This window comes from Mycteria americana, chromosome 9 (assembly GCF_035582795.1).
Source record: "Mycteria americana isolate JAX WOST 10 ecotype Jacksonville Zoo and Gardens chromosome 9, USCA_MyAme_1.0, whole genome shotgun sequence".
In the NCBI taxonomy this organism is placed as follows: Eukaryota; Metazoa; Chordata; class Aves; order Ciconiiformes; family Ciconiidae; genus Mycteria; species Mycteria americana.
In genome coordinates, this window is record NC_134373.1 from 37,384,121 (window position 1) to 37,399,893 (window position 15,773).

General features: G+C 41.5%; 1 protein-coding gene across 13 annotated transcripts in view; it reads left to right on the forward strand.

The window, feature by feature from the left end:
* Positions 1-15,773, forward strand: part of THSD7B (thrombospondin type 1 domain containing 7B) — a 336,463-nt gene that overhangs the window by 170,699 nt on the left and 149,991 nt on the right. For all 13 annotated transcript variants that reach the window (XR_012777041.1, XR_012777040.1, XM_075511516.1 and 10 more), the window contains one exon: positions 13,627-13,818. Coding sequence is in view for 11 of the 13 variants with exons in the window: in XM_075511516.1 (XP_075367631.1) it covers positions 13,627-13,818 (192 nt within the window). In the remaining 2 variants the exon portion in view is untranslated. The remainder of the gene's footprint in view (positions 1-13,626; positions 13,819-15,773) is intronic.

Here is a 15,773-nt window from a genome sequence, read left to right on the forward strand (position 1 = left end):
CCTCCTAAGAAGATGGATGATGACAAGGGGAGTAAGAGTTGTTATCCAATCATTTGTCATGGTCCAGAACATTAAGATATATGGGTAAGACCCCTAAGGTGTGTAAAAGTTCCTTTTTCCAGCAGCTGGTTGGTACGTAATAACTTATCCTGTGCAGTCAGCCGGTATTACACGCTCTCTGAAAACTCATTTTGTTTGCATCTCTTTGTATACACAGCACATAAGCGGTAACATCATATATTGCTGGGAAGTATTCTACACATCATCGAAATGTAGCCCCACGGTTACTGAATATAGAGACAGACTTCCCCGGTGCTCACATTGGCTCCCTTCTCTCCCTCCTGCATCCCAGTCCAGCTGTTAACATCATCTGCCTTGCCTCTTTTGCTGGGATAGCGTTCTGCTCCGGGCTTTCTCCGGAGACTTTTCCCTCTGACTGCTTTTCCGTGGTTCCCTGCTTTACAGCCATTTCCCTCTAGTTCCTCCCCTGTCTCAAGGCTTCAGCCGTGGGGTACAGTGTCAGCCAGCACAAAACGAGATTAAACATTCACGGTTGTAGGAGTGCTTGTTAGCATATATGTATTAATTCAACACTTCCTGCTGGTTTTCAGTATGTTGGGAGGTTATGTTGCCAGTGAGGTGACTTTAAAGTCTGTAGTGGAATACATTTCAACTCACTGCTTGAGAGCAGGTGAAAATCTTGCTCTGCTTACCTAGGTTCGAAGAAAAACCCTTTCCCCTTTTTAACAAGCAAGTATTCCTCTCTAAACCAAACGTGGTTGAAAGCAGATTTCTGAGGGATTTTGTTAAATTCTGGCTCTGCAGCTGGGATAGCTGACCTTGAAAGCTCAACTTAACGTAGGAGACAACATCATAGTTTGCTATGGTAAACTGCTCCCTGCCTTGCTGCTTGTTGCTGGGAAGTCACGCAAAGATGAGGTTTGCCGTGTCCCGTCTGGGCTTGCCGTGGCACGGAATAGCTCAGTAGCCTAAATTTGATCAACGGAGCCTGTGAGAACTTGGTAGCATGCACTGAGTCCTACTAAACTCTGGGAAATCCTCCAGTGCGGCAACTTCGTTATGTCTGTGTGCTGGAGGTTAAAATATGGCCCTCACATGTTTTCCCAGCCTGGTCCGGTATTTTGTGGTCAAAGAGCTTAATTGGCTCAATGTATTTGTTCCCTTGCGTGCGTTTCTTGCAGCTGGCTCAGGAGGATGTATCTGACCACTGCTGACTTGCAGGCAGAGGATTTTTTCTGTAGTTCACTGGACAAGGGTTTAGATATGAAAGTCTCAGGCTTAGTCCTCCATGGTGGCCTGTAAGCCTGCGTGGGGACGTGCACGTGGTGGGAACAGAGTAACGCTCTGGAAGGATCACGATGTTGGTGCACCTCAGAGGTTTGTGACTAGCGAAGCCCAAGTCAGGGGCAGACAGCGGTCCTGGCTGTTGAGTTTTCAAGACTTCCCTGGTGCGATTGTATCGATGCCTGTGGAAGTCAAGCTGGCATACTCTGCCTCCAGGAGGACGGGGGTGATGGACCCTATGGGTTTGGGAGCCCTGTTTGGACCATTTTGGCAGCGTGTCTTCAAGTGTTCAGGTGTTTGGTCCTGCAGGTGTTCTGCAAACCGGCCACGGTGGGGAGATCTGTTCCTACAGGTTTAGGAGCCATCAAACATCACGTGGCCATGTTTCCAGGGAAGCAAAATGCGATTCTTCTGAGTCCCAGCCACGTAATTACAGCAGTAATAATAGCTATCATTTTTGATGCCTCGCTGCCAAATGTAAAGGTTGTTAAGTTGTTTCTGTTACCTTTTCAGACTAGTCTGTTCCGCTGCTTTTTCCCTATTTGTGCTTTATCTACGACTGAACAATTACCAGAAACGTGATGAGGACGCCGTACGCGGAAAGTCATCCCCTTCTCTTTTTTCCCAATGACTCCGAGGTGCGTGTGAGCGGCCGTTATCTCGGCTGCTAATCAATGAAGCTGGGGCTAATGTGCGAAGTGACCTTTGTGAAGAGGAGGGAGGTTGTGCCAATATTATACTTGCAGTTTGAGTCAACTTTTGCACTTTGTCGTGTATTTGGTTGCGTGAGCTGCCCCCTTACTGACTTGTATTGCCGTATCATTTAGTAGTATATCAACCGAGTTAAGAGATGTCCAAAATTTGTCTTGTGTGTCAGTTGTGATGTTTTCACTGAGCAGGTGTCGTTACTGTTACGTGATGACCCCTGTTCTTCATGGTCTGAATTCCTTCTGTGCTCTCACCTCTTTGTGCTTCGTTTAGTTTGAAGCTATTCCTGCATATCTGTACACTTCCCAGTTTGGTGAAGTCAATGGGATTTTTACCGCTGGAATTAGACCCAGTTTACAGCAGCCTGTGGGTAAGCAAAGGTTATTCGCCAGCACTTCCCTTCTCTCCAATTTTATAGCGCTTAGGAGTCTGATGGATGGAGCACTCAATTATTTAGCATCTATCGAACTTTTGCTTACAACACCTAAACAAACACTAGTATTACCTACTTTTTTCCGAATATATAAAATATAATTCTGCTACATTAATCCACAAACTTAAAATAAGCATATGCTGTTGCTTAACCAGCCCTTTTAATGAAATGCGTTTTGAATTGAAATTTTAAGTATGCATGAAGACAGTAAGATACCATTTGCAGTGTTAGGATTTCAATAATGTATGGAATTAGCAGAGCTTTATTATATTTCTGTGCCTGTGTGCCCTCCGTAGAGTAAAAGTTGTAATAAATATAAGTTCAAAGGTAAAATTTTATTGCTGCGCATGAGAGGAGAAAAAATAAATTAGAGTAATGTAATCATGCTCATATATGTTATGAATTTTGAACAGTGTCTATTAGAAAGTTTGTCAAAATGTGCTTAGCTTTGAAAATACAGATTAACGCTGAAGGTTTAATATTGTTCTTCCTTATGTGCATATTCCTTGAGAATATAAGTGTAAAATATCTCCTGCCGAAAGCAATTGTCATAAAATGACACTTTCCCATTTTAATAGCTGAATAATCAGAACAGAAATATTTTCTAAGTTGCGGAGAGGTTATTGCTTTTTTCACACAAAGAAATTTAGTGGTAGAAAACCAAATTTTATCCAGATACTCTCCAGCTTTTCTGTTTCAGTACTTATATTTGAAAAGCGTGTCCAAATGCCTCCTGACAGTCTTGGCACTTCAGGGTGTTTAAAAAGGGGGGGGGGTTCATTTGATTTCATTTACTGATTCTGTGTTTTCCTTTAATCTAGTAGCAAAGTTAAAATAGTAGTTCTCCAACAGGAGCTGGAAAACCTGTTAGGGAATGGCTGGTTGGTATCTGTCTGGGCCCTTTACAGTTCATACATCTTTTTTTTTTCTCTGCTTTTGGAGTAAATGAGGAGCAGGTCAGCGTGGGAGGGCAGCTGCTGGCGCAGGTGCCTCTGAACTTGGCAAACAACATTTATCTGAACTGCCAGCTCAGCACACGGTGCGGGTTCAGCGTCTCTGAGAAAGCCCCAGCTTGATGAAATTTTGATATCAAAGATAAATCCTTCTCCTGTGTTTTCTCCACTTACCATCCCTTTACTTTGTCCTCTGTCATCTTCCTCTCTTGTCTTTCTGTGAGCAGAGGGTGTACCCTGGGGACACTACCAAAGCGTGGGCAGTGGCCCTTCTCACTCTTTTTAATACAGTCTTCAGCTTTTAGCTTCACCACTCAATTTGGAAAAAAAATGGAAGCTGTAAGTGCATACACACCTTATTTTGCTTTTAAGTGAGGGGGGCAGAGTCTTGTTTAATAACAACGGTCCAGCTCAGGTTGTGCCAGCGTCTGAACTCAGCTGCCGTGGCCAAACCCCTCCGTGTGTTTGGACTCTGAAAGGACGTGGTGGTGGAGGGTCGGCGTCCCCCACCGAGCAGAGACCTCCTGGGCACGTGGCGTTCCTATTCCGGCGTTCCTATCCCATTTCCCGGGTCGGGATGATAACGCCGGCCAACGATGCTTCATCTTGCTTTGTAAACGTTCAAGCGGGAGTACCCATCTCCATCCGAACCCTAGAGAAAGAGTGAACGTTTTCATGAGAAGTACTTTCAGCAGCCGAGAAAAAAGGCAGCGGAGCGTGCTGCCTTAGTTGGACCAGTAACATTGAGAGCAAGCTTCAGGCACAGTAGTGTCTCAAGGCTTCTGAGACGCAGGCAATGATACACATCGCTTTTTCTGATGCGCTAGAGATCTGTTATTCGTCACCTTTTAATTACACTACCCAGATACAAGGTCCTGTGCTGCTTACTGGGAGAGCTTTCCTTTTGGAAACCCTCATTGGAAATGACGTTTTTTGTTTTATTCCCAGTAACAAGTATAGTCACAGATTTTAGGTATATTTGGTTTTGAGACAATTTGGACTCTGAATAATAGGGGAAAACAATGATAGATTGTTTTCTCTTCTCCCCCTCCAAAGAACAACTGTCTACTTTAAATCCATGTAAACTTTCTGGAGACAGAAAATAACAGGAAACTTTTCTAAATAAACCTTCCACACTTTAGGTCGTAACAGGCAATTCCTGCCTTTCAATTCTTCTGTTGATGCCGTTGTAGCTGAGTTGTAAGCAGGAGGAGGCTGCTGTTACAATATAATCAGTGAACCAGTTCCAGAGGGTGGAGCAGTTTAGAGACCAAATGCACTTTAAATGGCACTAGAGGAATGATGCACTACCGCCTGAAAACGCAGGCATCGTTATTAATGATGTAATTAAAGTTCTACCTCATGGGCAAAGTGGAAGCACACAGAAAATATTATTAATATTGTGTTTCCTACATTTGATTTATCCCCATTTATGTACTAAATGATCTATGCAAAATACAGTGGAAATTAAACAGTCTTTCTAAAATTCACAACTTTATTATGTAAAAGTGGTTCAAGCATAGGTCAGGGTACATTAGCCAGAAGTAACTTAACCCATCTGAAAAATGTCTTATGCAGTTTAGTTGCATAGTTGATACTTGGCAAAACTGGTGTGTACACTGAGAGGTTTCACTCAGTAACCAAAGATCACGGGTTGCAATTTGCATTGCTTTTGTCAAGAACAGATTTCAGTCATTCATTTAGACCCTTGACTGATGATCGTCTGTGGTACTCGGTGAATGCTCTTCTTTACTGCAATCTTTTAAAAGCTATCGAATAGGACATCTTAATACCGCTCCGTTCTGAGTTTTGTGGATCAATTAGAGACAAGATTGGAAAAGAAACTACTGCTGTTAGTAGTAATAATAACAATAGCCTAGTATTTGGTCCTGCGCATTCTGAACATTTCCTGATAGACTGTGGAAGCTCTCAGAGTTGCTTTACGGGATTAGGCCAGGCTCTGCATCTGAACTAGAACACATTTTCGTGTTAACTGCTTCTAAATGAGCACTTAGTTCTAAGTCGTTGGCATAAATCTAATTTTAATTTACTGTTTTCATTTTCTTTTGCATTGATCGTCTTTTTGTAGAGATTCAATTGCAGACTTGGAGAAAGATGTTTTTCAGAGTCCAGATGGTATTTGCAATTATTTATTATCATTAGCATTCACTGTATCTGAAAACAAGACTTTTGCCAACTTAGATAAACCTCATCTGCTGCACTATTGTTTACAATTTTTCAGTGTCTTATGTTAATACAAACTCACTCTTGGGGCAATCTGTGGGGCTAGAAGAGAGAGAGTCGGTTATTCCCAATATATGGCAAATTGCTAACTTACGTTGGGAATGTTGCTTGGATAACAGTCAGTCATAGCCTTGATGGCTGTGAGCAAGCCAACAAGGTACGTCATTCTTAAGAGTAGCATGATCAGAACAAAAATCATAATAATCAAACCAGTAGGTATAAAAGCATTGCACTTTTCCATGCACGCACACTCAACTTTTCTTTTTGCGGTCGCTTACTGTGAGAGCACAATTACTGTAGTTTGCCCTTTGTAATATATCCCTTATAATTTTTTTTTGGACTTTCGAGAGTGAAGATGGCACCTTAAGTCTGCAAAAATGGAATGTTTAGAAATTTACAGCTGTGATGCAGTGGGAATAAAATGCCACCTTCTTTATTCTGAATTAAAATGCCTGAATTCCTCCACTAAAACTGTTCTGCCCCACTGCACAGATATATAAGTTGAAGTGGACTCTGTACGCTACTGGAATAAACAGGTCTATTAATAATTGTGTTTTTTCTTAAAGTTTTGGAAAGTTATGTATATTTTATGATATTTTAATACATTTGACTTATTTGTGTAATTGGGTTCTACAATATTTTGTGTTGATTAGCATTTGGAACAAAGCAGTACAGAGAAGAAAATAGAGGGACACCTGTTTCAATTATACCACAGCACCAATTTCAACAATAAATCTTAATTGCAATCAGTCTTGATCAACCCACCTGTGTAGATTCCCTCATTTACAACGAGGAGGGATAATGGACGAAAAAAAGTGCAAAGAGAGAGAACAGAAGAAACCCCGGAACACTAATAGGGATTATGCTTAGCTCTTATACTTCATGTTTTCAGATTGCTGTGCTCTGTTAATTATTACGAACAGCAGCCTGAATTTCTATGCTGTTCTCAGGGAATACAGTGAACCCATGTTTACTTTCAGGTGCCACGTGAGCAATTCCTCTTAATTCAGGAGGGGTTGTGCAAGCAGCCACAAGGTGGAATTAATTCTGCTTTTATGCCCAAGCCCAGCAGGTGAATCTGCAGCAAATTCCTTTAAATGACTACTTGTCTTTCTGTGTGGGATAGGAGAAACATCGGAGCCAATCTCTTAGGTAGGTAACCTCATGCAGCTGTATTATTTTTATTAACCTTGAGACTGGTAGCTGCTGTATAGTACTCCATAGAGGTATACCGGCATGTTCTCTGCAGGCTTGGCAGCTGCTCGCTATGTGCCTCCCCCCGTGCTCGCTTTCTTGGAATCACAAATCAATTTTCTTCTGTGCATTTACATAAAGAGGGAAAAACGGTTGTGGGTAAACAGTCCAAATTGCAGTAGAGCACGTATAGGAAAGAAAAACAAATAGCACTTTTTTTCCGTACTCCTCATCATCTTTTTCTCGTAACCTCTGTAATGATCACTTGGACAGAGGTAAGGGACAGGATGGTGGCCAGTGATGCAGGGATTTGGGCAAGACTTCTGATTTTATGGTGATTTCGTAACATATTTCCAGGCATACTGTTTCTTTTGCACGTTTATTCTCATTCCCTCTGTCCGTTTTTCATACTTTTCACCTTTGCTTTTTCCTTATTCTCCTGAGTTGTTATTCCCTTTTTCTTCATTGTGCATTATGTCGTTAAAAATGTTTTTTCTTTAATCTAATGCATTGTTTTTCATAGTTGCATTTGAACTAAATCTTTTGACTCAATCCCTTAATGATTGTCTCATCTATTCTTTTTTTTTTTTCCTGAGAATGATCCTGGTTGTGTTTATTTCCTCTTTTCCATTGTGAATGGCTTGTTCTTCTTCGCTGCTTCATCTTTCTTCATGATAGATCTTCACGTCCATTCGTCTTCATTGCTATTGCGTTCCTCTTCTCTGCTATGGGGCTCTGATAATAGCGATGGACCACTGCAATTAAATTTATTCCATACACCACTGCTTTCCCTGACAAACTGACACCGCTCTTCTCCGGTGTTCTTACCTGTTGACTGACATTAAGAAAAGTCAACCAGGAGCCAGGGCTTTCAGTGAAGCGTGACATTGGTCTCCGAGTGACGACTGTACACGGCAAGCCCTGGATGCTTTAAGGTAGCTCTAAAGCTGGTCATGCAACATGGAAAAAAACCCCGCGATGTTGTGATGAGATGAACCCATTCAAAATGGTTATAAGAAATTTCTCCTATTGTTGTAGTTTGATTGTTATTGCTTTTAAATGTAACATTGTCGTTAGCTGATGAGGTGCCTAGGCCAAGATATTGTCAGCAGACAGCTTTCTCTGAACGCAATTGCCATTAGCAAACTGGCATACAGTCAATAGGAGTTCTTCTGAATTTACTGCTGCCTGTTGACATCTTATTCTGTTACAGGCAAGTATTTAATCAAAGTTTATTGTCATTCTTTTCTGAGATTTAAGTGGGACATAAAATTTTACGATAGGTATAGTATTTTAGATGACAGCTTCATTATTTCCACTGAATAATTTGAAATGCTACAAGGAGAAATATTGATGTCAAACCAGTAATTGCCATTAAATATGCAGCATTTTTGCAACAGTCATTTGTGCAAAAAATAAATTTTCTGAACTTGTAGGTAGCAATGCAGAACCGTCTGAAATGCAAATTCCTTCGTCTTGAGCCTTTCCCCACCATGGAGGTGGGTCAAGGCTCCACGCACGTGTGCAAATCTTCAAAGTAATTTTTCAAATTTTCCTTTTAAAAAAGTGAAGATGGTATAGTGGTGAATGTCAAAAGGGAGGATACTTGTTTTGTTTTTGAGTTGATCTTTCGATTCCTGCTGCCTGATGGGATTTGTATTTTTGCTGCTTTAAGTCGTATCCTGTCCAGTGGACGTTCCCCACGTTGTAATACCTTTCTCCTGGCCCAGGAGGGACATCTGTGGCAGGTGTAATTAAACCGTGTTGTAGGGGATGCTGAGAAGACTGAGACTAATGTGCCAGAGCTGTGATTGCTGCAAGGCGTTACGTAAAGGAGGCAGATGCAGTTTAAGATTGAACTGATTCAGAATGAAATGTTCCTCTTTATTCAGTGCCTTGCCGTGGAGTGCGTTATTCAGGATCGTGGGAGTGGCTTCTCCTTCTAGGATGGAAAAGACAATAAGAAAAAAATTAAGTTTCTGCAAAAAGCAAGCTCTTTAGTTCAAGGAGGGCTTTATGTCATTGGTTGTTTTGTTTCCCTTGTTGGGAAGAATTTAGATTGCTTTTAGGTGGATCAAAAATTCCACTCAGAATTGTACTTCTCCATGGAGCTCCTCTGTTACTTTGTCAAGACATTCAAATTAGGGACTGGTACATTAGGTAATGATCAACTTTATTAGCAAATATATTTACAAAAATGCCATGCTTGTCTCCTCTTTCATAATTATTACACCCTGACTTTGGAAGAAAATGGATTCAGTCTTTCCTATATTGAAATATTATGTGGTGAATATATCTCGGGTATTTAGCTTTAATCACTATACTATTCAAGTACAAGGCAATCAGTTAAAAAATGTCATTAGAGTTGGTCAGGATGCTTGCAATAAAACATTTTTTGTAGAAAACTGTAACATTTTTCTTACCTAAAACTTTTTTTTAGGAAAGCATGCATTCAGCAAGGCCGAGAACAAAAACTGTGCTTAAAACGTGAAATAAAGAGCATGTGAGAGGGAACACTGTGGCTCCTGGGATGCTGGAGTTGCCAGTTCAATTCCTATACCTGATGTAGATCAGAGGTTGGAACTTGTGTGTTGTGTCTCACAGGTGATGGCTAAAAGCCACGCACATGTAGTTATGCTCTTGCTCTCTCTCTCTGCGCCCCCCCCTTTAAAATATGTTTTTTGAAAGATCTGGATTTTGTCCTAATATGGAGTATAAAAATTTGAAAGCTTTGAAACCTTAAAACATTTCATAATAGGGAAAAATAATTTCCCCTCGACTCGCAGCCCTGTTGTATTTCTTAGTATGGAATAAGTCAAAAAGCAATATTTTCAAGGTGCTGTGTTGATCATTACTAGCGCAAATCAATTAGTAGCTGTAACTCTTTGTAAAATGTAGGTACGCTTCTGTTTTACAGCTAGTGCTTTGCATGTGCAGTTGTCTCAGCAGGAGTTGCTTGTGGTTACCCTAAGGATAGAAAGCACTTCCCAAGGTTCCCCCCAGTCTGAGCCCCACTTCATTGCGTCCTCGACATTAGGATGAAACTGTTCAGTTGCTCAGTCACCATCCTAACCAGGGCTCCAGTTGCATCGCAGTAACAGCTGTGGATTTGTACTGTTCCGTGTTACAGCCGAAAAAATACTCTTCAGAGTAAATGTAATTCCTTGAGACTAATTCTGGGCACTTGGACAGTATCAAGGGGGGGGAAAAAAATGAAATGAACAAGTTGTGTCTGAAGAAATCCAACAAAGGTAGTGGTGGTAACCTCTGGGGTGGGTTGGATTGGATGGGCTGGATCTGGTGCAAGCTAACTAGAGGACCCCACAAAACCTAGGACTTTTAATTTTTTTTTTCTTTTTCTTTCTTTGAAAATGCCTTCTGCCCTTTTGCCTTGGATGGCTCAGTTTACTGATGAACGGATCAAGGATGCTCTCAGTTTATTCCAATGTCACAGCAAGCTGCAGACAGGAACCAGTTTCCCACCAAGAGACTGCTCCAGGCTCTGACCAGGAGAGACTGGCTCCCTGAATTGCCATCTGGGTTTAATTCCTGGTTATCACAGGGTGAACTTCAGAGCAATGTCATGGGTTCTCATCTAAAAAATTCAAACGGGGACCAAAGTTGTAGCTGTGGGTCAGTGCTGTCCCTTTCCCTGTTTTCCCCGAAGGAAAGTTGGCTTTCACCAAGACTTGGCATCCTTCTGCGATCCCCCACCCTGCTGCTCTCCAGGGCTGATTTCAGATGCTGCGTCTTGAGATCTAAACATGTACTTGGGTGAGAATTCGTATTATGTTCCGATGCATAATTTAGGTGCTTAAAGGCACCCTGTAGAGAGGGAGAAAGCCTCCTCTAGAAAGACTATTCAGAATATCTAAGATAAGAATTACACCTTCAAGGTACTGGGTGGACAATTTGGAAGCTCTGGAGAATTTAATATTCTCTGTAAATCTGTGACAATGCATAAAGCACACTTCAGATGTGTCCTGTACTAGTATTTTTCATGGAAAATGAAAGATGATTACCTCTCTTTGTAGTATATGGTAGTTTTCTGAGAATTCTCTGCCAGGCGGCTGGTAGAGAAGAGCGTTTCCCTTCTGCAGTAATACAAGCCAGTAATTAAACCTGAACACAGCGAACAGAGCTATAAAGTAAATCAAAGTCAGTGTTGAATTGTACCTTCATGCACCGGGTGGTAAACTCTTTATAACAAAACTCAAAGCTTCCTTTCTTTGCTGAGGAACCATGAATTGCAGCCTCTGTTTGCAGCGTTGCTGTTGCTGTCACCTCCTGTAAATCCAGCATGAAAAGAAATCACAGAGGAAAGAAGTTGAAAGCACATTTTGCTCCTTTCCCTCCCTTCCCCACAGGGTGGTTGCTCGAAAAATCTGTGGCACCTGGGCTCACAGGTGGAGGAAGCCACCCCAAAGGAGACCCAAGTGTTTTGAGCCATCTTCGGAGTGGAGTGGCTTGGACTTCACAAAGTCTGATTAAATCAGTGGAAAGGCTCCCAGGGCTTTCAGCAAGTAAGGTTTTCTCTAATGCTTACATCTCTGGCACTATCTGATTGGTGGAAAAATTCAGCTAAATCCAGAATCTGGTGAACTTCATGGCGTTCCCCTGCCTTGAAGTCCATATATAATGAAGATAACTTCTTGCACGGACGGGGGACGGGGCACACTTGCAGGGCCAGCATCCCATCTCATCCCTTCTCGTTCAGAAGCCTGTCGCTGACTGTTCGTGTGCTTCCCTGTGAGTGATGGGAGAGGAGGACAGATGTTTTACCCTACTTCACCAAAGCATATAATTTCTTGATGCTACTGTACCATTGACTCCTAAAATCACGCCTGCCCAGGATGCCCTCATGTTATCTGCCGCCGTACAGACAAGCTGTCAAAATGTTAGCAGGGATTTTGACGCTAAAATGACTCGGGAAGACAGCTGGAATCAGGCTTACAGGTTTATTTGGGGTTTTTACATTGTTTTTCTGTAAAGATAGTTCTCAGGATTATGTGAGCATCCAAAGCAGCAGTGGTGATAATGGGCTAGTCGAAGTGAATGATGGATTAAGCTTGGTTCGCAGGGGTGCTAAACTCAGTACCGATGGGGCTTGTCTGTAGGGAGGGCGTTGGTCTCCATTTTCTTATTCAGCAGACTTAAAATAGTAGTGCAAAGGCTGGGCATATTGAGCCTTTCCTGATGAGCGTAGACAAGTGCAAGGGAAAGGGAGCATAAAAATAAAGTATTTTTAAACATATCTTGCAGTCTGATTGCCTGCTAGATTCTCCGTTACTTCTCATAATATGCTTGAAAAGTTTTATTTCTGCCTCGAGGGCGATGAGCCTGTCTTCATTTAGGGATGCAACTGCAGATAATACCACTGTGCTATTGACAGTTTTATGTACTCTCGCTAGCAGCCTGCCTCTCTTATTTACTCACTCGTACATGTGTTGCCTTGCAAAAGCAGTGCAGTTTTCTCCCCTCCTAGTTATAATTGCATCCTGGGCCGCCTTGTTACAGAGCCTGTTCCTTGTAGTGTCAGGTGAAAGAGCCAGTTGTTGCCATTATAAATTGTATTTTTTTTTTTCCTGCGTGTAATTGAGCCTGGATAGTCATTGTGTTTTTTCCTAGATTCATAATTAAAGAAACCTCAAAGGAGAGCTTTGTAACTATTATAAGGGCAAAAGAGGAGGTAACGTTCGGCTTGAGCTTGGTGTTTATAAACCGGTAGATTTGAGCTTCCAGAAATTTCAGATTTGTAGCTGAAAATTCATGAGGGTCTAGAAACACTACGCAAGAGAACAGTGTAACAAAGTCAGTCGCGTCTGTTCATCACTTGAATTATATGCGTAAGTCATGGAATTCGGTACCAAAAGAGTTACGTTTTATGAATTTTTATGAATTATGATGTCCTCATAAATTCTGTGCAATTAATAAAACTACTGGACATTTAATTTGTTATTTTAAAAAAAATTTCTATGTTATTTTGCTTTTTACAACCAATAGTCCCATGTGTTGGACTCCACACGACATCCCTCTTGCGTGCTTTGTTTTGCTGCTCATTCTGCCAGCTGTTCTTTTGGTTGGTAGGTTTTTCCCCACCTCCTCTAATGTCCTACTATTTTGTTGAAAGGAGTTATGGAAAGATCCTTCTCATCAGGGGGTATACTTTGGTCCAGGTCCCTTGGTTTGTCCCCAACAGGAAGTATTTCTTCCGTGGATGGGGGTGGTCCAACGGATCCATTAGTTTGGATCTCCTAGTTTTTGGGTGAGAAGCTGAGTCGGAAATGGTGCATGGCTAGTTCTGGTGAGGTTGCAGGAGAAAGACCAAAACGCCTGTTGGACACTTCTGTGGCCTACAGGAAGAAGAATATTGCCTTCTGTGGGGACCTGAACAATTTGTGTTGTGGAAAATAGGTTCTGTAGGTGGAGATTGGGGGAAAACATGGGGCAATTGTCATCAATTCTGTTGATAATTGGTATTAAAGCTTTTTATTGATTGAATTATCTCATTCCTCATGCTTGCTTGCTTTATAAAGTGGACTGCAGCCAAGATGTCACACGTAGAACTTGAAACACATTTTTTTATTTTTTGCTTTTCTGAAGAAATACTTAAGTCAGTTGCTCAAGTATTATACTTTCAAGCCTGAAGCCTTAGCACGTGTTCTTTTGTAGTATATTCCTCCACAGGCAGACAGACGTTTGACATAAAGTTAGTCTGTTTGATGCAGACCGTGGATATTGAACCAAGTTCAACCTTCCTCCGTGCCCGTCTTGTCTTGTTTGCTCCAGGTGAAGAAGTACCACATCACCTCTGCTCAGAGCTTCCCCGTCCTGAGGTTGTGGCTTGTGAAATCCCTTGCGCAACGGACTGTGTCATCAGCGAGTGGTCCCCGTGGTCCCCATGTTCCCACTCATGCTCCAGTAAAAATGCCGAGGGCAGTCAAAGCAGGAGTAGGTCCATCTTGGCCCTTCCAGCCGAGGGTGAGTGGTAAATATTTTGGATTAATTGCTCTTTGTTTGTTTAATGAGTTGACTTGTATTCCTCAGCCAACCTGTATTTAGACCAGGGCTAATCCCAATACTACAGCAATGAGGAGTAATTCTTAATATTTGTTTGTACTTTATGCCTAGCTACTAAAATACCTTTATGGGCTTCAGTTAATGCATGTGTCACAGAGAAATTCTGTCACAGTTCAAAATTATTTACTTCAGCCTATGAATTATTGTCTATCGTGGGCCAGTCTGGGTGTGAAGTTACTTCAGGAGAGCTACATCCTATACTAATGAAATTGCTGCATGACACAAACTCATCATGCGCGTGTCTTTATAAAGGAACATATTAGTGGTGATTTAGAAAATAGCAGTGAGCTGTGAAAAATGAGGAAATAGAAAAGGACCTGTTTACTTTATTAATGCAGACCTAGAATATATTGACCTTCGTGTTTTTCTGTTGGAGTAAGTAAATAGCTCTTGATGAACATACATGCTTTTCTCTGGATCTTCATGGACACATCACGCGTCTGGATTTTTACGTATCAACATCAGCGATACAACTATTTACACAAACTATTCGTATTAGAAGTATAGTCTCCTAACTACAATTACACATATAGTAATTCATTTACGTGTTGGTTTATCACACAGGATTTGAATGATAACACATCAAGTGCATAAAAACTCATAAGATGTGAGCAGGTCTAACCGACCAAAGCCTTGTTGACACAACAAAAAATATCTACTGTTGTCAGCACTATGTGCAGCTAATGCAGCAGCAAAACACTTTTAGATGCAAATCTAGTCTAGGACAAGCTCTGTTAAGTGCTGTTTTGTAAATTATCATTAAAGCCACCTACTGTTTCTGAGGCAATGTAGGAACTTGATCTTGCACACCCTTACTCATGTGAATGGTCTGTATTCACATAAACATCCTTATAAGCACTTGCAAAGAAAATTGGGACCCTTCAGGATGAAAACTGCTATATAATTGTCGACTGAATGATAATAACTACTACTAAAAAAGTCTATGAGCTAGAGAATAATTAAAATGAAAAAGACAGTTGACTTCATATTTTCCATGGAAGTAGCGAAATGCAAATAACAGATAAACATGGAATTATGAAAGTGAAGTGTTGAAGTGAATTCTGGAAGTACATAAGCTCAGTCATCTCAACCTGAAACACGCTAAACTAAAAATGACGTGCTTTGAACTGAATACTTTTAAGTTTCTCAGGAAGGAATAACTAACTATTAAACTCGGACGCCCCAGCTTTTTCTGTACATCTTTAGCAATGAGTACCATGGTTTGCTATGCAGTCACACGTCTGCATGCAGATACATCGTTATTGGTTTGAATTTGTGGAGAGTGGCAGTGGATTTAATACCATTATGACTGCAATACTAAGGCAATGTTATGTTACCTGCTTTCTCTGACGCTTTCATACTCAAGCTCACGGCTGAGCCACCAACTTCTACAGAGCTCTGGTACCTTTGCAAGTGACGTTTCGTTTGTCCTCTGTCAACTGAGGCAATGTTGGCTGTGGCTCTACAGTCTGAGGACTTCTGGGTGACAGGCTGGATGGCAGCCCACAGCCTGACTTCAGTTCAAACCCTTGGGTCCTTTTCTCCAAGCTGTTCACCGCATCCCACAATATGATGACCAGGAGGCTGTTGATGAAACTAGAGGGGCTTGGTTTAAATCGGGTTTTAAAAGAAATTTCTTTACACAGCAAACTTCTGAAACTTGGTACAAGAGGAGATTGTGGAGGCAGGCAGTCTCAGCAGGTTTAAAACAGATTAGAGGAACTGGTGAACAACAGGTCTATAAAAGGTCCATAAATGCCTACTAAAAGGGCGAGGCAGTGGCTTGCTCTCCTGCTTTCCTTGTACAAAAGTCAGTGAACTGCAGAAAGTGGCCAGGCTCTTGTGCTTTTGCTAAA